Source organism: Cyprinus carpio, chromosome B19 (genome assembly GCF_018340385.1).
Source record: "Cyprinus carpio isolate SPL01 chromosome B19, ASM1834038v1, whole genome shotgun sequence".
In the NCBI taxonomy this organism is placed as follows: Eukaryota; Metazoa; Chordata; class Actinopteri; order Cypriniformes; family Cyprinidae; genus Cyprinus; species Cyprinus carpio.
The window spans coordinates 20,068,060-20,090,290 of NC_056615.1; the positions used below are offsets into that span (position 1 = coordinate 20,068,060).

The 22,231-nt window shown below is 35.0% G+C and overlaps 3 protein-coding genes across 6 annotated transcripts; all 3 read right to left on the reverse strand.

Moving 5' to 3' along the window:
- Positions 1 to 136: 136 nt before the first annotated feature.
- Positions 137 to 5,721, reverse strand: LOC109111873. Its single transcript, XM_042745983.1, has 9 exons — positions 5,578 to 5,721; positions 5,422 to 5,476; positions 5,170 to 5,320; positions 4,520 to 5,077; positions 3,907 to 3,916; positions 2,406 to 2,565; positions 2,047 to 2,197; positions 1,615 to 1,902; positions 137 to 651 (listed from the first exon to the last, which is right to left on the reverse strand). The coding sequence occupies exons 1-9, from the start codon at positions 5,704 to 5,706 to the stop codon at positions 324 to 326; spliced, it is 1,830 nt and encodes a 609-aa protein (XP_042601917.1). The 5' UTR covers positions 5,707 to 5,721; the 3' UTR covers positions 137 to 323.
- A 1,733-nt stretch (positions 5,722 to 7,454) lies between these two features.
- Positions 7,455 to 12,374, reverse strand: tomm40l (translocase of outer mitochondrial membrane 40 homolog, like). The gene is made up of 10 exons (XM_042744921.1): positions 12,220 to 12,374; positions 11,585 to 11,790; positions 10,805 to 10,872; positions 10,628 to 10,720; positions 10,395 to 10,496; positions 10,192 to 10,297; positions 9,942 to 10,064; positions 9,361 to 9,437; positions 9,164 to 9,266; positions 7,455 to 8,258 (listed from the first exon to the last, which is right to left on the reverse strand). Exons 2-10 carry the CDS (start codon positions 11,787 to 11,789, stop codon positions 8,119 to 8,121), a joined length of 1,017 nt encoding a protein of 338 aa, XP_042600855.1. The 5' UTR covers position 11,790; positions 12,220 to 12,374; the 3' UTR covers positions 7,455 to 8,118.
- A 2,705-nt stretch (positions 12,375 to 15,079) lies between these two features.
- Positions 15,080 to 22,006, reverse strand: LOC109112355 (probable ATP-dependent RNA helicase ddx6). 4 transcript variants are annotated; one of them, XM_042745205.1, is made up of 14 exons: positions 21,814 to 22,006; positions 20,132 to 20,945; positions 19,555 to 19,618; positions 19,213 to 19,317; positions 18,117 to 18,246; positions 17,881 to 18,027; positions 17,687 to 17,781; positions 17,384 to 17,506; positions 17,147 to 17,275; positions 16,327 to 16,443; positions 16,133 to 16,196; positions 15,896 to 15,997; positions 15,550 to 15,778; positions 15,080 to 15,379 (listed from the first exon to the last, which is right to left on the reverse strand). In XM_042745205.1, the coding sequence occupies exons 2-13, from the start codon at positions 20,314 to 20,316 to the stop codon at positions 15,570 to 15,572; spliced, it is 1,470 nt and encodes a 489-aa protein (XP_042601139.1). In that variant the 5' UTR covers positions 20,317 to 20,945; positions 21,814 to 22,006; the 3' UTR covers positions 15,080 to 15,379; positions 15,550 to 15,569. The 4 variants fall into 4 exon arrangements, with proteins under 4 accessions (XP_042601139.1, XP_042601138.1, XP_042601140.1 ...); XM_042745204.1 differs by having other exon boundaries at positions 15,080 to 15,384; XM_042745206.1 differs by having other exon boundaries at positions 15,080 to 15,384; positions 21,849 to 22,002.
- Positions 22,007 to 22,231: the final 225 nt, after the last annotated feature.

Consider the following 22,231-nt stretch of genomic DNA (forward strand, 5'->3'; position numbering starts at 1 on the left):
TTATCCAGAAATTAAAACATGTTTATCATATATTTTCTTATGTGTGTTTAAATAAGAGATTCAGACAAAAATAAGTGATGTTATTGACCCATATACATGTTATACACAGACAGTTCATTTAACCAGGATACTTATACTCATTGGTACATGCTGGTTTTATTGAGCTTTATATTACATAGCTTACATCTGTTGTTATATCCATGTAGTACTAATGGTATATTTCACTCATTATTTTGACATTTCCATTACTTTCATTTTTGTAAGCAACGTTTAGTGAAAAAGTTAATCTATTAATTTTCCTATGAGACCTCATTCTTATGGTATTACAAGCCCTCCATGACTGTCTCCAGTTGCTTCTGGACCTGAGACACATAGGGATTAAACCAATTTTTTATCTCCTCTGCCTTTTCCTGGATTGTGTTACGCATGTTTTCTGTGCTCTTCTCAACTTTCTCTTTGAGGTCCTGCATTTGTGATTCCAGTTTCTCTTTTATTCCTTCTCCCTGGCTTCTCAGCAGGTCTCCCAGAGTTGTCAGCTTCTCACCAGCACGCTCATGCACTGAGGTAAAGTAAGGCTCGAGACGATCCTTCACATCATCCATACCCTGAGTAGCACGAGAGTGAACCTCCTCAAAGTATGTTGACATTTTCCTTTAGAGCAGAAAAAAAAACAATCATAGAAATGGTTAAAAACTGAGATTTTCATACATTAGAATTTCACTTGTAACTTATATATTGTATATATATATATACAAAAGATTATATATTATATAGAATGCATATATTATTATTTTATTATTTTTATTTTATCTAAAAAATGTAAAATTGCATATCTATTTTATTAATTATCTTTTGACTATCATATCTATTGCTACTTCTACGGTAATGGAAATATCAAAATCAAAATGATGAATCTTTTTATTTATTTAATGTACATCTTAAACTGTCAGTGTCAATAAGGCATATTAAACAGTGATGTCCAATATTAAACAGTGATATATACATGAACAGTAAGTTATGAATTCAAAAATATGGGGTTGGTAATATTTTCTAATGTTCTCTTTGAAGTCTCTTGTGCTCACCAAGGTTGCAGTTATTTGATAAAAATCTAAATTTGTAATATTATAAAATATTATTACAGTTCAAATTAACTGTTTTCTATTTAAATATATTTTAAAATCGAATTCATTCCTGTGATGACAAAGCTGAATTTTCAGAAACCATTATTCATATTTTCAGTGTCACATGTACCTTCAGAAATTCTAATATGCTGATATTCTCATTCAAATATTCTGATTTTCTGCTCAAGTAACATTTATTATTATTATTACTATCAATGTTGAAAAAAGTTACGCTGTTTAATGTTGTGGAAACAGTGATTTTTTTTCAGAATTCATTGATGGAAAGAAAGTTCAAAAGAACAGCATTTATTTGAAATATAAATTTTTGTAAAATTATGAATGTCTTTACTGCAACCTTTGATCTGTTTAATGCATGCAAATGATTTTATTTATTTACTTATTTTAAATCTGCACAAACGGTAGTGTACCTTTTATAGAGGTGGAACAAAAGATATGCAATAATTTAGATTGGATTATTACAGCCGTAACTCACTTGTTGATCTCTTGGATGTCCTTGTTAAAACGTTTCCTTAGTTTCTTGGCATAGTTGTTGACCTTGTTCTTGACCTCATCAGCGTTCTGTTCCACAATGGTTCGGAGCTCCTCTGTGTATTCATTTACACGATCCGTAGCATCCTCCATATGTGTGCGGAGCTTATTCGCCAGCAGCTGAGCGTCTTCATTGAATCTCTTGGCAGTCTCCTGTGCATAAGGGCCCAGTTTGGAATTCAAGTCATCTTTGTAGATTTGCAGCTCCATCATGGTGTCACTGATCAGTGTGCTGCAAAGCAATGAATTTCAATATCATACATCAGCTTTCTTGACTCTGGACTTCAGTTTCACTGAGTCTAGCCTTTTCTGCATCGTTACAGATTTAAACTTTAAAATATTTGCTCTGCTACAATGTTTTGTAGCATTTACTCACTCTAATTCTCTGCCGAGCTGGGTGGCCTTGATGTTGTCCCTCATCTCCTCAGCCTTAGAGGTCAGCTCGGACACATGGTTCCAGAACTGATCCACTGCCTCTTCCCAGCGGCTTTTTGGCTCATCCTGAAACAGGAAGCGCCCCTGGCAGCCTACAGAGTCAGAATGGAGCACAAATATATTCTTTAATGTGTCAAATAATTTTTAATGTAGTCCGTTGTTAAAACAGTTCATCTGTACCAACAAGCTCTCAAAGAAAACCATCACATAATCCGATCTGCCGAAGTGATCCAAGTTCTAAGCATAAGTATAGAAACATTTTGAATTTGTGAAGATTTGCGTTCGTTGGTGATCTCTTACCTGAAATAACAGCGAGAGCAAAGATTACAGCCACAAACTTCATGGTTGTTTTTGGACAGTACACCAGACAGATTTTCCAATGTGTTCTGTAATGGGAGTTTGGAAAGCAGCTGGTATTTATATGACTTAGATCACAGTCATGTTGATAGCCCTTATGTGACTATGAACAGGTGAATTGGCAGCTTGTGTCCAAAGTTCTTCTCTTTAGATACTTGTTTATCGCAGTCTTCCAGTCCACGTTGCATGATTAAGGTTCCAAAAGGACAAGATGTTCAATAATTTAAAAACTGGTTTATTAAAAATGAATGTGGCTCATTGGGTTAGGTGTTCTAGCCAGAGCACAGAACAAAGTCACAATGTCATATTTGAACATCAATGTATTTTTATTGAACACAGTTGAATTGTTAATACCATAATAATCATAAAACAGCAGAAAAGAGATGGACCAAGTCATAAAAAGTGGGACATTGATTTTAATGTAAAAAAAAGAAGACATTTGTTGCATAACAATTAATATTTCATTGTTATGCAACAAGACATTTGCTACTAAAAAGCATCTTGGCTTGCATGATTCAAGGATCAAAGCTTATCATTTATCTCTCTTCTATTTGCGGTTTTATCACTGTACTTCACATTCATCTCATTTGGAAGGAGCATGTTAAAATGGATCTGTAACTTCAAGCTCAGCAAGCTAAGAAGACTTGACTCATGTATCCATGTTTTCCAGTGTTGGCTTCTTTTTATAGATGATATTATTTTCTACAATATGTCTGTTTTACAGTTACCTATCAATTATGGGAAAATGTCATTGTGTTTTAAACTAAAACAGGATAAGATATCATGTCAGCAAATCAGAATCAGTCTATTATCTTGAGCATTTCTTGCATGAAGACTTTGTGCAGAGGAATGTGATAAACTCATTTTGGCTCACGTACCACACATAATAAACAGATTAAATAATAGGTTGTTTTGTAAAAAAAAAAAAAAAAAAGTATCTGTTTAATAGGCCTCAGTTGAAATATAAATATATATCAAATGCGTAATTGACAATGCATCAAAGTTGTTTATCACATTTCGTTTTATATGCTTATTATTTAACATGTAAAGGTGCAACCATGAAAAAGGGATACATTATACATTTTCACAACTGCATTTGCTCTTTTAATGTCTCAGTAGGCCAGTTTTTTTTTTTTGGTCACAGACAATCAATAACTGATAATGTCAAGCCCTATGTGTTGTGGGCCGACACACTTTTATCCAGGCTATTTATCTTAATTGTTACAAACAAGTAGGTAAAGCATTCCTCATAGGGTTCAAAGGCCACATGACCTTAAAATTGAAGTGTGAAGTGAAATGGCTGGGTACTTGGTGACAGGGTGTTGTCAAAATGAACAGGATTTGAACCCTCGTTCTTTTGTCTGACTAACAAAATCACTTTTTTTTTTTTTTTTGCATATGGACAGCTTGGGTGCTTATCCAAGTATCACTCCTAGTCCACTACCTTTGTGGCTCTAAAGACTGGAATACATACATGATTTTTATACAGATATTTGCACAACTGGACAAGTAGATGCTAGTTGCTGAAAGTCAGAGCCAGTCTGCCAATTTTGGGCAGTGGACAGAGTTCACAGAAATTCACATAGTGTGTGATGGCCACAGACTCACTTGTTTTTATTTGTCATGTCCTAGCAAAAAGGCTCATGTTTCTGTGTGATTTTGTTGTGCTCAGAATAACTTGGAAAAAGTCTGGTAGTGTGTGAGCCTTAGTAGTTGGAAAGTCAAGTGTATGATGCCTAATGTTTATTCTAGCTTTAAGTAATCATATTTGGGTTGCCAGAATTAAATAAAAGTTCAGAAGCCTCACACACATTTCTGCAATTAAAATCTTGCATATGGACCACAGCATTACTAATATACATAGTGTAGTATATTAGACATAGTGAAAAACCCTCACACAATTGGAGTGACCACATCATTATAAATTAGTGTTTGTGCTATTTTATTGATTTTTTTTTTTGAAAAACATACATGAGCAACAACGAAATATACTACGTGAAACCCCCAGTGGTAACAGAAGTGTCCTTTTGCATTTCCCAAAAGTCTCTCAAGAGTGCTTGTTCTTGGCAAAGGACTCCCAGAGAGCTGTTAACTGGGCCTTCAGGTCCTGGGCGTATGGATCCAGTTTGCTGAGCTCCTCTGAATAGGGAGCCAGATTCTTCTGAAGCTCCTGACTTCTCTGGGCCATCTGACTCTGAAAGGTTTGGGCTAATGGTGACATGCTCATCTGAAAGTCCAAAAAGTGCTGGTCCAGTTTCTGCTTCAGCTCCTCGGCTTGAGGACCCATCTCCATCAAACTTCTCTCCAGCTTGGCCTTCAGCTCCTCGGCCCCCTGGACCAGAGTAGATCTCAGGGCCTCAGAGTTCAGGGCCTCTGCATATGGGGCCGCATCCTTCTTCAGCCGCTCAACCTGCTCCTCAATATCACCTCTGATCTCCTCAAAGTAAGGCTTGAGCTGGGACTGCACAGATGTAATTTCCTGTTCCAGACGCAGTTTCAGCTGATCTGCCTCTTGGGAAAGTTTGGCCATCAGGGTTTGAGTCAGAGGAGTTACTTGACTTTGAATGGCCAGGGTGTATTTGTTGATGGCATCTGCACTTTGAGAGATCCTGTCACTGAGGAGAAATGGAGATAGATGTTTGTGTTTTTCAAAGTTTCATGATTTGTTTTATAGCCGGTTTATCAGTTCATCATCTTATATGCTTACTTGATTTCTTGACCCAGTTCTGAGTTTCGGATCATCTGCAGGGTGTCCTCAGCTGTGAGGGTTGCCTGAGACACGTAGTTCCAGAAAGCGTTTTTCACCAGATCCATACTGGGCACTGACTCATCCTGCCACAACATACTGGCATGACAACCTAAAGGATTCATTCAAATATATTAACTGGTTTAAAACAACATTTTCTGACCAGTTTTGAGAGCGCCTCCAATTTTTATTCAAACACTAACAAACACTTACCAGTGAAAACTGCAATGACAAACACTACAAGGCCCTTCATTATTATGTGTAGACTCTACAAGAAAAGAAAAAAAAATCATTTTGTCAGGCAAGACAAGACTTTAACCTAAAAGAACCTAAGTATGCATTAATTCATGTTTTTGTCCAGTTCCTTACCTTTCTCTTGTCCTGTTCTGTGTGTAAGTGTTGAGAAGGTATCAGCACTGTATTTAAATGGGTTGCTGAGCTCTGATAAAGGCAGTAAAGTCCAGAAGGTAGTGCCCTGCTGTCAGCTGTACATGCCATGTCACTTATTCCACATCATGAAATCAACCGAACTGAACTGAACTCAGATCTGTGACTCACAATTATTCCTACAGAGTCAGATATAAGTACTGTATAACAAGCAAGTCTAAAATGAATGTCCTTTAAAACTTAAAAACTTCCAAATGAAGGAAAAGGGAGTTTAAAGTATTGTTTTGGAAGATAGTTTTGAGGAAAGTTGTCTTCATTATTGGGGGAAAACTTTTTTTAACACCATGCCAGCTCCCATGGCTATTTTAATGAAAGGACAATTTTACTTTTAAGTATTTTTAATTGAAGTGCATTTTTACAAAAATCTCTGAAATTATAATTGGTTTAACTTTGTTAAATATTCTACATCTACACCATAAATCTGTTAACTTTACAATATGTTTTAGGCATGAATTCAAGGTAACATTCTCACAAGCCACATTTAGCAATAAGAGGTTTTCCTGTGCATGCAGAGTTATAATTTTTACTTTTTAAAATGAAGTACACATTCAGCTACTAAAGATTTGTAACCAAGTATTTACAGTTTGATTTTTTCCTTAAGCAATTAAGGAAAGACTATAATTAAGTAAATGATTAATGAGAACACAGCATAAGGTTACTATGGGATCTGCAGACTCAATGTGTTTATTGGTTTGATACACAGTCTTGAAAGAAGAAATCAGCGGTACGTCAGTGAGGTAAAAGGTTACTTTAAGCAGTATTGTAAACCACTCGCCATCATGTCTAGGCATTCATCCAGTTACACAAAACCGCCATCAAGACTGTTTGCATCTGCACTTATCAATCAGGTCAAGGAGAACAGAGAACTGACCCCTGAGCTTCTGTCATATTGATTCAATTGCATTCCAGTGAACACAGCTTATTATGGTTGCATTCCAATGCAGAAAATATGCTGTGTATTTAACATCACTGTTGCTCAAATCATCTGTTCTAAAATGGTCCCATTATTTTGATAAATTAATTTATGGTAGAACTCAAAGGGAAAACTTTGTAGTTTTCATGTTATGCATACTACCTTGTAAAATTATTACATTTGAGTATTTTTCAATAAAAGTATGGTTCAGTAAAAGAAAATTAAACTGAGCATTGCCATAGTCCCAATGAAACAACATTTCATATAAAGTATATACTAGCAGTACTCTCTCACAATCATTCAAGTACAGAGGTGCAGCTCTGTCTTTGCATGTTGGCCTGCACGTATTAACATAAGGTTGTTGTAATGATGATTGATGAGTCAGGTATTAAAGAGGATCCTTTTGGACATTGCCCTCTTCATCACAACACTTATCTGCATTTATAAAGAGTCTGATATCTGCTGAACATGCAATCACTATGGAGAAGGAAGCAAGGGACATGGGACAACTAATCCGTTTTGTATTTTTTATTTTTCTATATTATGTTCATTCACCTAAAATTTTTTTTTAAACCATACAGGTTCAGTGGGTTTTATTTTTTTCTGTGTTAATGCAAGTAAAGCAATCATATCAGCTACAGACACAATATTATAACCATTCATTATGTCTAATTAGCCATTTTTATGTTTTACACAATCATACTTCAATCATACACGCACTATACTTGGTGTCGAGACATTATTAGGCAATACACAATATACATATTTATAAAGTGTTTATGAAGGCACTGTATGTGGTGGGAAAAAAACTCTGTGGCAAATATCATAAATTTAGGATTTGGTAATAGAATAAAGCACATGAATTTAATCTCCTTTTTTGTTTCTGTTTCTTAGCTATGCAACAGTGTATCAGACAAATTCATGAGCAAAACAATTCTACCTCTAAATAAAAATATTTACACCAACATACATTCATAATGTATTATGAAATACATTCATAAACATGCATCTCAGTTTTATGGACAGATATATGTTTTGTTTTAAGAATTTATCCATGTTTCACAATACTTGCAATGCATATATTTTATTTATATAGGTACCTATATAAGTACAGAGATCCAGCAACTTGATTAAAATCATTGTGAAAAAAATCCCTGCTCATTGCTTAGGGAAAATAAACGAATCCAGAACGTCTTCATTAAACACAAACAAAAATAAACAAGGAAATAATTTATATATTTTTTTTAAAAATGAACGTAAACAACAAAATGAAAGGAAAATTGTATATGTGTATTTGTTCTTGTTTTCTCTTATAATGTATCAAGCAGTAGTGATGTTTTTAAAAGTACTTATTTGGATATTGGAATTATCACTGCAGAGGTTGGTCTGATACATGGAACTAACAACAAATATTACTTTATTTTGCTTCATGTTTACTGACTGATTTTGTACAGATGTGGATAAATATGCAAGTGTGTCCAATCTTTGCAGTTTCACCAGCAACAGCACTGGTGTGTAAACTGCAGCATTAACCAAGAAAGAAGTAAGTATTAACCAATAGTGATGCCAAACCCACACTGGAACTTGCTTTTTCTGTGGTTTAGGAAAGCGCAGAGGGCCAGTGACAGAGGCAGAGGCAGCAGCTTTTTTTCAAGCGTGGCTCCAACAACCCAGTTACTGTCTAAGGAACCTACAGAGAGAGTGAATAATTCATATCCCATACATTTTAACCAAAGAAATCTCATGCAGATTGCAAAGACAGGATAAAGATTTGTAAAAAGTAAGGATTCTGGGGTGGATTTTCATTGGAATATCAGGCAACACTCTTTGGAATGACACAAATGTTTTAAATAAGACTGAAGTGGAATGCTGCTCAATGAATGATTTCAATTTTAATTACATATTTGTGACTAAAAATAGATACAAATTTATTTAAGAGTATGTGAGTGAATAAAATGACAAAAGTCTTGAATTAAATTTTTTTTTTTAATTTAACATCATGAAAAGTCTTTTAGACTTTTGTTAGATGATATAACAAAAGTTGTAATTATCATTATAAGAGTTTAACAGGAAAACAGGAAGTGTGATAAGGATTAATGTGATAATTATTTAAATCACTATTTGAGCACTGCAGGTTTCAAAGTAAAAAGTAAAGAATATCAAAAAAAGACCCCTGGAATAGTTTGGGCATGTTTATAATTAAAAGTACTGCATTATGCAGAACATTTTCTGGTTATTATTCTTTTCATTTTTTTTTTTTTTTTTTGTTTGGTTACATAAACTGTATCTGACATTTAATTCAATGTTTAAAAAACATTTTATTAATCCATAATTATTAAATACAATTTGAAGCATTTAAAAACCTAGTGTACTCTTAATATCAATTTGCTTGTAAATGCTGCCAAATATCCCTTTGTTTTAAAAGTAATTACTTAACACATTTATATTGAGCCATTTTTATTAAGCTCTTTATGCACTCTTACATTGTTTATAACTTAGGAGCACATGCAATTGCTGAATTCATCATAACCCTACAAAATGAGGAGATGTTGATGATTACTGTCTATATGTACAAATGCATGCACATTTACCAACCTTTAAAGACCAAATCAGCTTTGGGGACGTCCAGTTGGTATCCAAATGATACACTAGTGTCCTGCATACGGGTGCTTGCTTCAAACTCCACGCCAACCTGCAACTAATACCAAACAACAAAACAAATGTCATTATAAAGCAATAAAACAACAAATGAACAAATACAGACATGACTCACTCTGCTAATGAACATTTACCTGATCATTGGCTTTGTGGTAATATGACCCATGAGCTCCAGCTCCTCCTAGTGTCAGTGTGGCGATAAAGTTGCTGCCTGTTTGCAAATGCCCATTCAGATTTTTACAATTCAATAATAAAACTTACAGACTGAATATTTGTTTTCAAATAAATATTGCACTTTAACCAACTGTTTACAATATCCATTTACTTTGCACATTTTTACTGCATATTATATTTAAAAGGCTCTATTGTTATTTGAAAAAAGTTATTACATTTTATTAAGGCTACATCTGTATTAATCTCCATATTTGCGAAAACAATAAATACATAGATATATATGGGTACAATATGCATTTCTATGCTGTGTTTTCAAATGCATCCACTTTTGAGAGTGTCTTCAAAAAGCTGTTTTCACTGGACAAAAGGCCAAAGAATAGAAAAAAAAAAGATGTGTTTATTCAGATTAATGTGGATGTAGCCTAGGAGGCATCTTTTCAACTTACTTTGTAATGTAATTCATCACTATGATATAAAGATTTTATTATCATGGCATGGAAATTTGATACGTCACATACCTATTCTTTCTTTCTGTGCTTACCTGTATATCGGCCCGCCAGAGACATGACTGTTCCCTCCTCTCCAGGCCGTCGGTGGTACACCAGCTCTCCCCCTAATGCCAGCGACGGAGTGACAGACTGGAGATAATGAGCTATAACAATTCCTGAGAGAGATGGAGGGACAGCAGGAGAGAGAAACAGAGAGTTAACAAGACTAAAAACAAATAAAGCTACTGAAATAAAGCTCAGATTGGAGCACAAATAAACAAGGATGAAACAGAAGACAATTACCTGACCCAACCAAGACGTCTGGGTTGCCAAAGGTCACAGCAGCAGTGAAATCTTCTCCTTTGAATTCAGCATCTCCTTGCCAGTTCACAAACTTCTGCTGCTGAGTCTGATTTAGACAAATACGTCCAGTAATGCATTAATATCGCATTAGAACTCAACTAATCATAAAATAACCCACACATGCTCTTTTCTTGAATACACACCTGGAATGCAAATTTCGAGCGCACTCTGTCTGTGATCTGATGAATAATCTGTGCATTTAGGGAGCCTGTGTTGTCCATGTCACCAACCATGACGGGAAAAGCCTGAGAAAAACATTTAGGTAAATTATAAATATTTGGATAAATGGCACAAAATCCTTTTTCAAATTAAACAGACTTTTCAACAGCCTTTGGTCTGGGAAAATATATTTATATTGCAAGTTAAATTTGTGTACCTCTGCTGGTCCTGTTTGTTTGGTCCCCACATAAGTAGCTCCAAACCTGTAACTGGAATCTCCTAGAGTGCTTAACAACACTGTGTGGTTGACCTATCAAATAAAACAAGGGATGATGTTGATGATCAAGAATACTTCCTTTAACAAAATCCACCAGTGTACAAACACCGGACTGACCTGGAAGTGGTTGCTCAAGCCCTTGTTCACTGTTAGTCTAACACCCTCCATCTGCATAGGAAACACCTCTGAGGGACAAACAGACATTAGTGTAAGAATATTAGAATTTGTAATCATGTAAATCAAAGTCATACACCATACGGCTGGATTTAGAATGGCCTTTCGATTCCAATTCATTTTTATGTCACATTTAAATTTAAAGAAAGATTAAAATTGAATGAAACCCCCCCCCAAAAAAAAATTAATTAGCTGATTTTTAATAATACATTTTTCAGTATAAATCAGCCATTAATGTAAATGTTATCTCAGACATAGGCCTACAAAAGATGCAATTTTTTAAACATTTTTAATTAAAAATGTTACATTTTTTAATCTCTTATTTTTAGCATGGCTGCATTTACATTGCCAGAAATACATTAAAGACTGTAATAACATTACTAATATATATATATATATATATATTAAAGTGTAATTTATTTCTGTGATGGCAAAGCAGAATTTCCAGCTGCCATTCGCCGGTCTTCAATATCTTCTAATTCTAATAATGATGATTTGGCACTCAAGGAAAATTTCTTTTTATCAGTGTGGAAACCATGACACATTTTTTCAGGATTTTTCATAAGTTAAAAGGGAGTTAAAACAGCAATTATTTGAAACAGAAACCTTTCTAACATTATGTCTTAGCTGTCACTTTTGATCCAATTCATATGTAACTTCTATATTAACTACTTTGTTAATAATTTTGATTCCTAATCACTTAAAAAGTAATTATTTTCTTACCTTTGCATTTGCGGTGGCACTCTTCAAAGCCGCCGGGGTTTGAAAGGGAAGGTTCAGTCTCCTGGGGCCCAGATGAAGAGCTGGCAGGCACAGAGACGGGAGAGACGGAGGGCATCGTGAATCCTGGAGGTACTGACACCAAACCTGCTCCACCTGGCCCTGGTGCAGGAGGGCTGGGGGCACTGGCAGCCAACACACTGCCCATTCTTAAACAGGACAGAGGAGGACAGCACGTTAACACAGATGGAGAGCAGATTATTAGCTGAAATAATAGAATGTTATCAGTAGTTTGGGTCTAAAATCAGTAGTTTTCATTTGTGAACGATAAACATGCATGTCCCTGAAGGTCTTTTGCATAAAGAAAATTACTGAACAGCTGGATTTGTACGATTAGAAGCTGGCTGCTGCTGTTTCGTCAAGCATCCAGGTTAAAATTCAACGCATAATCCATTGACAAATTAGCTTGAAAGCTAAAAGCCACATGATTTTTGTTATTCGTGAGACACTACAGACACTGGAAATACAAATGCTGTTTAGATGTAACAAGTAGCAATATTTCTAGCTGAGAACTAGCTAAGGGGTGCTGTTGATTTTTAGAAAATAAGCCCAATAACAATGAATCAATGACAACTCACGTTGAGCTTCACAGAGGACGGTTCTCCAGATTACAAAAACACGTGCTCTTTCTAACGATGTCCGTTTTGTGAATGATTCATTCTGTCAGAGTCGGATCTTCTCAGTGAGTCAGTTGACTCGCTTCACAAAACCACCAGTCTCAGCTACTCGCTTACGAGTCGGACAGTTTGATTCATGTAAGAATCAGTCCGAGCAGTTCTCGTGTCAATATGCTAATATTTTGACGTTACGTTGCGTTATGTCTTCAACAAGCTTAAAACTAAAACACCCTCATTATAAAATGTGATAGAAAAAAAGTTTCTGCACAGCGATGACGCAATTACGTCAAGACGTACAAGGATTCCTGTGTGTTCATTCAGATGAACTGTTCAAAAGAACCGATTCATTGAAACGAGTCAGACTCCCTTTGCGCCTCCGCCCTGTAGCCCTCCTACTTTCAGCTCGACGAAACCAAAGCTAAATGTCTATTGGTCGGTTTACCTGTCAATCACTACGTCAAAATGAAGCGGGTTTGAGAGAGCGAACACAAAGTAAAAGGGCATTTGCCTGAAGGTCAATGAATGGGCTTTGGAGGTCGCTTGGATTCTCATAACCTGAACTATAAGATGTTCATAGAATTATAAAAACAACCAAACAGAACTAGAGTTTAGTCATTCGATTTATGCAATGAATGCTTAGTGTCTAAATTAAATATTGAAAACCCTGGACTAGATAGGCTACTGTAATAACTAGTCATTTTAAAACTCTCCTCTAATGAACAACGTTTCCAATTAGTAAATAATAATAATAATAATGAAAGAGGAAATAGGCATATAATAATAAATAATGATAACAATATAGAACACAATTTAATAAGATTTATGAACACATTTGAATGACAAATGTATGTTCAAATTGAAGAAATCAGAAAAATAAACCTAAAAAAAAAAATGTAGATTCACAAAAATGATTTACTACAGTCAATTCAATAAGAAACAGTTTACCAATTTAATCTTTAAATTGGTTCCTCTGGAAAATTAAAAAAAAAAAAAAAAAAAACATCCCTGATATAGATACTTTTTCAGATACACAAAGAAAAACCCTACTGTTATCACTCATATGAATGTACTGAGGTTTGGGACAGATGGCACAATCATTCTATTTCATGTTTTACTGTAATACATACTATAACCTCCAGCTATATTCAAATGAAATAAACAATAGAGACAAAACATAAATCACTCACAAAGTCACACAGTCATGAGCATTAAACCATTCTTTCATCAATTACAAACAGGGTATCACACATCATTTTTTAACTGACATTAAACGACTGTCCCCATAACATCTGCTCCTCACATCCATTAACTGTAATAAACCATATAAAACATAAGAAAAAATTCACAGCTCATCACTGCATGACAGAATGGATAAAGAATTAAAGTTTGTCCACTAAAATATGATTTTGAAATATGCTAATAATCTTACACAAACAAAAATCTTTTGAGTAGCACAGCATCAACAGCAGAAATTTGCAATCTGGCTCAAGGTTTCCTAATTTAACTGCACAATGCATATTGGCCTGAACTGTGATGTTTTAATAGCTAAAGAAACATGCAAACTGAGGTTTCTACACTAAAGCTTTGAGCTACATGCCACATATACCTGCATAGCAAAAAAATGTAATAAAAATAAAATTCCCACAATAGAACATGTTCTGGAGAGAAAAGAAAAAGAAAAAAAAAAAAAAATCACAGCTGCCACTGAGAAGATGCTACAATTCTGCTGTACGAAAATACTCTCTTAATCAAATTATCTTATAAATGCAACATGAGGTTATGAAAAGCCTCTTGCAAACATCCAAAAGGGAATAAAAAGAACATTTTGCCTCCTTTCTGCCAAAAAAAAAAGATATATATACATACACATAGCTGGAAATAATGTAATAAAGTCCATTCATTACCAACTTTACACATTCATTCATTTCAAAATAAATGAAAACTGTAAAAGATGCTATTTTTGAGAAAAAGAAAAAAGAAAAACATCTCACCAACCTTTAAATGAAGATGAAGAAAAAAGAATCCAAACAGACTCTTCTGACAAATTATTTAACAGTTATACATACATATGTGAGGATCTGCTAATTTATAATGACTGCATTGTGGTGAATTTTTAAATCAGCTTTCATGTAGTAGTCTGACATCTTTCACATTATGCCAGTTTTGGCATGCCTCTTTAAGTTACTAATGTCTAATATAATGTTTTAAGAATTTATATATATATATATATATATATATATATATATATATATATATATATATATATATATATATATATATATATATATATATATATATATATATATATATATATATATATATATATAAATAAAAACAAACATCACAAGATACAAAAAATGCACAAATTTAGTCTCTGACTGAAACCATAATTTGCATCTATATTTCTTTATGAATTCCAAATTTGCATTTGTCTGTGACTACTAATGAAACTACAAAAAGCACCTATATTAATGCAGATTTTTTTTCTCAGGCAGTTTAGTGCAATGGTTCATGTTGACACCTGAATCCTGAGCTCTGCAATATTTCCATGGATGCTGGTTTCTCTAGCTGCCTCAGACTGAATAGGAAAAGAATTTGAAAATGCTTCTCATCAATAAATCAAAACCAAAACTCTTTCACAGAATCCAGTAACACCAACATGCTGCAAAATCCCGTGTTAAATCTTTGGGAATACTTTAACACAGCAATAACATATTAATCTTAGACAGAGACGATATATATTAAGGCACTTGGGTTCAACAGGTTTTGTTCTAGGGTTTGTGTGTAAATTTTCAACTAATGATGCAAGCGTGCTATGGCCTAAGTTCACCATTACCTTTGTTTATTGTTTTCTATCAAACAGGAACTTTTCTCTGAATGTTTTCTTTTTATTCTTGCATGTCTCAACTGGAATGTGTTTGGTCATTTATGAAGAGGGTATAACCACCCCAAAAATGAACAATGAACGCAAAAAAAGAGAGCAAAACACTGACAGCAACTAAAAACGAAAAGAAAAAAAAAAAAAAATACTGTGGAGGTGGAAAAGATGAGGAAAGTTATGAGCAGAAAAGTTATTGGTTTGTGCAAAAGCAGATGCAAAAGTCTGGTTCAGTTTCTCCAGCTGCCCTAGAAAAAGCAAATGGTAAAGTTAGTCCAATTATCACTGATTCAACACGGAAATATTAACAGACATTGTAATATTAGGTATTCTCAGGTCAATAAACAAAGGTTAGATGATTTTCCCCATTGCATGACATAAGTACATGAAGTCTCCCGACTGTATGCCTTTACCTGCTCTCTAATGGTGCTTCCTAATGGGCTTCAGACCCTTCGCCGGGCTCAGGCTCCTCTGCCTCACAGTCAGAGCTCACAGAGTGAAACTCTGCCACATACAGGCTCTTATCAATGCTGCCAGGAATGGGCTTTATGTCCGTCATCAGCTGGTCCTCAACGGTCTTCAGGTTAAAGCGATCCTCAGCAGTAATGAGATTGATTGCCAAACCCAGATGTCCAAACCTGCCTACAAATTAAACACAGGGACCACATAATGATACATAATACATATTATAAAAGTGTCAAGTCTAGATAATGTAATCCATATTTAATCCACCACATCTTTGTTGTTTGTTAACCTCACCTGAGCGTCCAATGCGATGCAGGTATGTTTCTGCATTCTTGGGAAAGTCAAAGTTGATGACCACATTTACTGCCTGGATATCGATGCCTCTAGTGAATAAATCTGTTTCAAGAGCATAATAGTGTTAGAAACACCTTGACAAAACATACATCTTATTTTTACAGTTGAGGTTATTATTATGCAATTACACAAAAAAAAAAAAACTGGTAGGATGCTATATAATCTACTACTGGTCACCTGTGCAAACAAGGTTCCTGCAGAGCCCGTTTCTGAAGTCGTGGAAAACACGGTTTCTGTATTCCTGCCATATGAATGAAATGCCGCACAATATTGACGCACATAAGTATTTGACTGAAATGAGTAAATCATGCTGAACAGATTTGAATTACACTGGAACTGAACACAGCAAAAAAAAAAAAAAAATTCAGTACCTGCATCATCTTTGCATGAATGTAGAAGCAGGAGTAGCCCAGCTGCGTGATCTTCTTGGCCAAAAGCTCCACACGCTGAGTAGAGTTACAAAAGATAATGGACTGATTTATCTGCAGCTGTGGAGGGAACAAGTGCTTGGGTCATTTTTTTATAATTCACAAAAGAACAAACCTACAACAGCCAAAGCTAATACATAAAAGGACCAGTTCACCCAAAAATGAACACTTGGTGAAAATTTACTCTCCCTCAGTCCATCCAAGATGTAAATGATTTCTTTCACTTGAACAGATTTGGAGAGATTTAGTATTACATCACTTGTTTAGTGAATGGGTGCCATCAGAATGAGTACAAACAGCTGATAAAACATCACAATTAATCCACGCGACTCCAGTCCATCAATTAACGTCTTGTGAAGTGAAAAGATTTTGGCTAAAGTCTTCCATCTATAACTTTGCATCAGATCAATAAACAAAAGTTAGATGATTTTCCCCATTGCATGACATAAGTACATAAAGTCTCCCCACTTTATGCATTTACCTGCTCTTTAATGGTGCTTCCTAATGGGCTTCAGACCCTAAAAATCCTTACTTATGGATTATTATGATGTGTTTATCAGCTGTATAAACTCATTCACTTCAGAGGATCCATTTGGTGAGCAAGTGATGTAATGCTAAATTTCCACAAATCTTTTCTGATGAAGAAACAAACTCATCTAGATCTTGGCTAGCCTGAGGAATTCATCATTGCTGTGACATGAAATTTTCCCCGCCCTAAATATAATTTTTTTTTAAATGTCCTAAACAGAAATGGACTCTTTACCCTGGAGAACAGTGTGTTAAGGCAGTGGACTTTCTGTCTTTCTGTGACATAAGCATAGTACTGAGTAATGCCTTTCAGGGTCAGTTCCTCCATCAGATTAATCTCATAGGGCTTCTGCAGGTGCTTTGCCTGAAGAGATACAAAGTGTATAAATGTAAAATCTGCAGCTGTAAAAAGAGACAGATGAGCACAATGAAAGCATAAATGTCTTCAGATTGATGCACAGATTTCTCGAACCATAAACTTCTGTACGCTGATGGGGAATGTGGCTGAATAGAGCAGAATCTGTCTGTTCTTTGAAAGGAAACCAATGATGTCCTCAATAATAACCACAAAGTCCTGAGAGAGCAGCTTATCAGCCTATAATAAAACAAGCCATGAAGTTTAAACTTAGATAGTGGTATTGATAACATATAAACAACTAAATAACTCTTTTAAGATGTTCAGTTGTGACAGCCTGCAACAGATATAATCATTTTATTAATTATAATTTTATTCATATTCTGACAGGTATGTACAGTTAGCATGTGCAATACTCACTTCATCCATAACCATCATCTGAACTTTATCCACTTTGGCTATGCCCTTTTTTAGCAAGTCCAAAATTCTGCCAGGTGTTGCAATAACAACATGAACTGCAAAAAAAAAAAAAAAACGTTTTGAACAACATGCTTCTACTGCAGAAGATGGTCACACTGTAATCTATTTATGATTAGATGACCACTGAACATTACCCTCCTCATCCAGGCGCATGATATCATCTCGTAGGTTGGTCCCACCTGTGGTTGCCATGACGTTGACACCACCCAGGTGCTTGCTGATCTGAATACTGATCTGACTGACCTGCAGAGCCAGTTCACGAGTGGGAACTATCACAATGGCTGCAGGTAAACAGAAAGATAGTACAGTAAAAAAGGGGGGTGGGGGATAAGAGGTACACCCTGTGTTAACTGTTTTGGGATTGAGATACCTTGGATATGATCCTTTTTTATGTCAATTCTCTCCAGAAGGGGGATCAGGTATGCTCCACTCTTTCCGGTCCCGTTTTTGGCACGAGCCAGTATATCGCGGCCAGAAAGGGCAATAGGAATACTCTCCTCCTAAAATTAATTAATGAATTAAAAAAAAAAATCATAAAAAAAAAAAAAAATCAAAAGGAATAGTTTACCCCTCCCCCCCAAAAAAATTTGCTGAAATTGTACTCATCCTCAGGCCATCTGAGAATTTGATTACTTCATCAGAACAGATTTGGGGAAATCTAACATTACAACATATACAGTGAATGGGTGCCGTCAAAATGGGAGTCCAAACATCTGATTAAAACATCACATAATCCACATCACTCCAGTTTATCATTTAACATCTTGTGAGGAGAAAAGCTGCATGTTTTCAAGTAACAAATTTCATTAAGGCATTTTAACTTTAAATTGTCGCTTCTGGCCAAAACACGAGTCCATAATACAAAAAAAAAAATATTCATCCCGTTGTCCTCTCCCATCAAACTCCACTGATATATTTGTTTAGAACTGTTTTGGACTGTTTGCGCTTGTATCAGGTGCATGATTTGTGCATTTCTCTCCTGATTCAGACAAGATGACTTTTCAACCACTGTAGAAAACAATATTATGCTCTATTATAAGCTTTATTACTATTATGTGGCTTTTATGCCAATATAGGAAGCAACAGTTTGAAGTTAAAAATGTCTTGAAGAGATGGTTCATTACAAACATTCAGCTTTTCACTTCACGAGACAATAATTGATTGACTAGAGTGTAGAGTGGATTATAGTTATGTTTTTTATCAGCTGTTTGAACTCTTATTCTGACGGCACCCATCCACTGCAGAGGATCCATTGGTGAGCAGGTGATGTAATGTTAAATTTGTCCAAATCTGTTCTGATGAAGAAATAAACTCATTTACATCTTGGATGGCCTGAGGGCGAGTAAATTTTCTTCAAATTTTAATTTTTAGGTGAACTATTCCTTTAAGCATAAACACTGAGGATACCCATGTTGTTGAGAAAGACTGCTAACTTGTCTATGTTTTGAAGTTCTTGCATATATTACCTGAATGGGGGAGGGCTTTTCCCAGCCCATCTCAAAAATGCCCATCAGCAGCTCTCTTTTTAGACAGTAGTCCTCAAACTCATTCCCTTTGGTTGCAGTCACATCCGTGAGAAAGAAAGAGTATCAAACTGATGGATCATAAGGAGAGCTGTACTTATACTTTACAAAATGATAAACAATCTCTATTCATCAAATGCATGTTGCATGTTTATATATGAATTCTACAATCGTGTGTTATGGTGAAAAAACAAGACATCCTTATAATGACATTGCAATAGTTGTGGATATTGTTTGCAATATTTTTTAAAGTGAAAGTTTAAAACATTTCACTAAAAGACTTACAGAAGTTTTGACTCTAGTGTCCTTAGCGGGGAGCTGTAGGCTGTTTTTCCAGTCATCACCAAACCTGTGTGTCAATATATTAATATATATACTACTGTTCAAATGTTTGGGGTCAGTAATATTTTTAAGAAAGAAATTAATATTTTTATTCAGTAAGGACTTATTACTGTAAAGACAAAGATTCCTATTTCTATTACACTGTTAATAAGAAATGTTTCTTAGCAACAAATCCATTCATTAGAATGATTTGTGTAAGATCATGTGACACTTTAAACTGGAGTGCTGAAAATTCAGCTTTGCCATGATGACACAAATTTTTATTTTAAAATAAAGAGTTATTTGAAATTATAATAAATTATAATAACAATTTTGCTGTTTTTGCTGTATTTTTGATCACATAAATGCAGCTTCAGTGAACATAAGAGACTTCTTTCAAAAACATGAAAAAAAAAAAAGAAAAAATAATCAAACAGACCCCCATTTTTAAACACAAGTGTACACGTCATACATGTCACGTATACCACACATACATTCCAATTTAGCAAACAAGTGTTAAATATGACTATAGCAAGCTTACCTGATACCAGGTCCTTCCTGAGATGCATTGGCTGGTTTCTGGGTCACCATGGGCTCCTTTCCAGGCTGAGCACTCACAGTTTGGGGTCCTAATTGAGAGGGGGCTCTAGGCTGTCCTAAAAGCTGCCTGTTGTGTGTGTTCAATCCCATGACAGCCGGGCCACTGTTCTCCATCTTTGTTGCCATTTTTTAAGTTTCTAAAGCTTTTCACTTCTTTATCACTTTTTTAACGCCTGCCTAAGGTCTAATAAGATCCTGTAAACCATTCACAGTGTCCACAAGGTCTCAATAAAAAGTGTCACTAAAGAATCTTATGAGATATTTACAAATTCTATGTACAGCTTAGGCTCTATAATTAAGAGCAATGCTGCCACACAATATATTACAAGGTCTCTTCTAAAAGAAGAGAAATAAATATTTATGTGTATAAACACTGCAAACCTGCACAAAGTATAGAAAATTATAGCTGGACAGGTGTAATAAAGAACTAGTCTGCTAAGGCAATGTGAACTACAGAAAGACCTAGACCAGAACTTTCTTTTCGTGTCTACACTTCTGCAATGTTTGCAGTATGCAAACGGAGCTGTGTGGTCTTCTGGATGCCAGTTCTCACTTTTTCTTCTTCAAATGCAGTTTAACTCTCAAATGTCCTGATCACAGAGATCATTTGTTTAATTTATGCACTTGTCCGGTAGGTAGGATTTAAACGTCCAACAGGGCTGAATACAAGTCAGTTGTTTGAATAAGTTAGTCGGAGATCTTGTGGTTGTCCTTTCCTCTGTGTTGACATCCAGTTGTGCCCACAGCTGTGCCACCTGCAGAAGAACAATGTGAAAATCAAAGACAATTCACTATACAAACTGAAAATGAAATATCCAGTATTAATTTATTCCCATTTTACAGTAGTAACTATATCATCTGTTATATTGGTAAGCCTTTGGCTATCATCATAATTTATTGCAAACTATAATATATATATATATATATATATATATATATATATATATATAAAAACTTTCTAATGCTGATGTGATAGAAAAAGCACTGTTGTGGTCTGGTAGTATAAAATGGAAATACTAAAAAAGTACCTTGTTGTCACGATACTGAATGTTTCCCATATTGAAAATCCATTGTATTTATGTTGTATTTTAAGGTACTTATAGTAATAACATTAAATTACCATGGCACTTTTACTGTGAGTGTCACTGACAGTGCAACTTTATCTCTGTAAAATAAAAATATAAATAAACAAATATAGCCTAACTTTCTGACAGGTGGTAAATAGAGTTAACTACATCTATATTTACTTTCGCTAGTTTAGAAATTACTTTTCGGTTCAAACTTCGAACCAAATGTTTTATATTAAGCTGTAAAAGAGCAAATATAATGACGCCAGTCAGTCCCTTCACAACTCTACAACATGAAATAAAGTCTGGATTGAACTTTTAAAACACAAGCATTTCAGACTTACAAACACAGAGACTGATAATCGGTTCCAGTACATAAATGATATATATATCGCTTCACTTGTTGTTAGTTACCGTTACTTCAGGCAGGCAAAAGATAATCCCAAACAGACCGACATCAAATACTTTAACGTTAATTGGCAGGTGGATTGTGCTAAGCTAGGCTAACCATATAACATTACTGCATAATATCCGACAGTTAAAACTAAACATTTACCTTCACCAATGTCAGTATCCTATGTTGCCATATACCTGAGGTAAATTAATTGATAATCAACGTGGTGTGTATCATGTCGCGACAAGCAGATCGTCTCTTTGTTGTTTTTCTGTCAACACGGTCGACATGTTTTGAACGTCAGTGGGCTTCATATGAGGTGCTGCCATCAGCGGTACGGAGGCTCGTATGACCACAGGACGAGCACACATGCGTTTATTTACTGCTTTTCTTTCTTTGAACGTATGCCTTTATTGATCCGTTAATTACTGTGGTATCCATAGTGTATTTCAGGCAGTCTTAGTCATAATAAATATTAATAATACAAGACAAAACATAAAAATTATATTAATTATATTGAAATAATACAAAAATAATATTAATAAATTAACAGTTAATAATTTCAGACTCACTCTTTCTG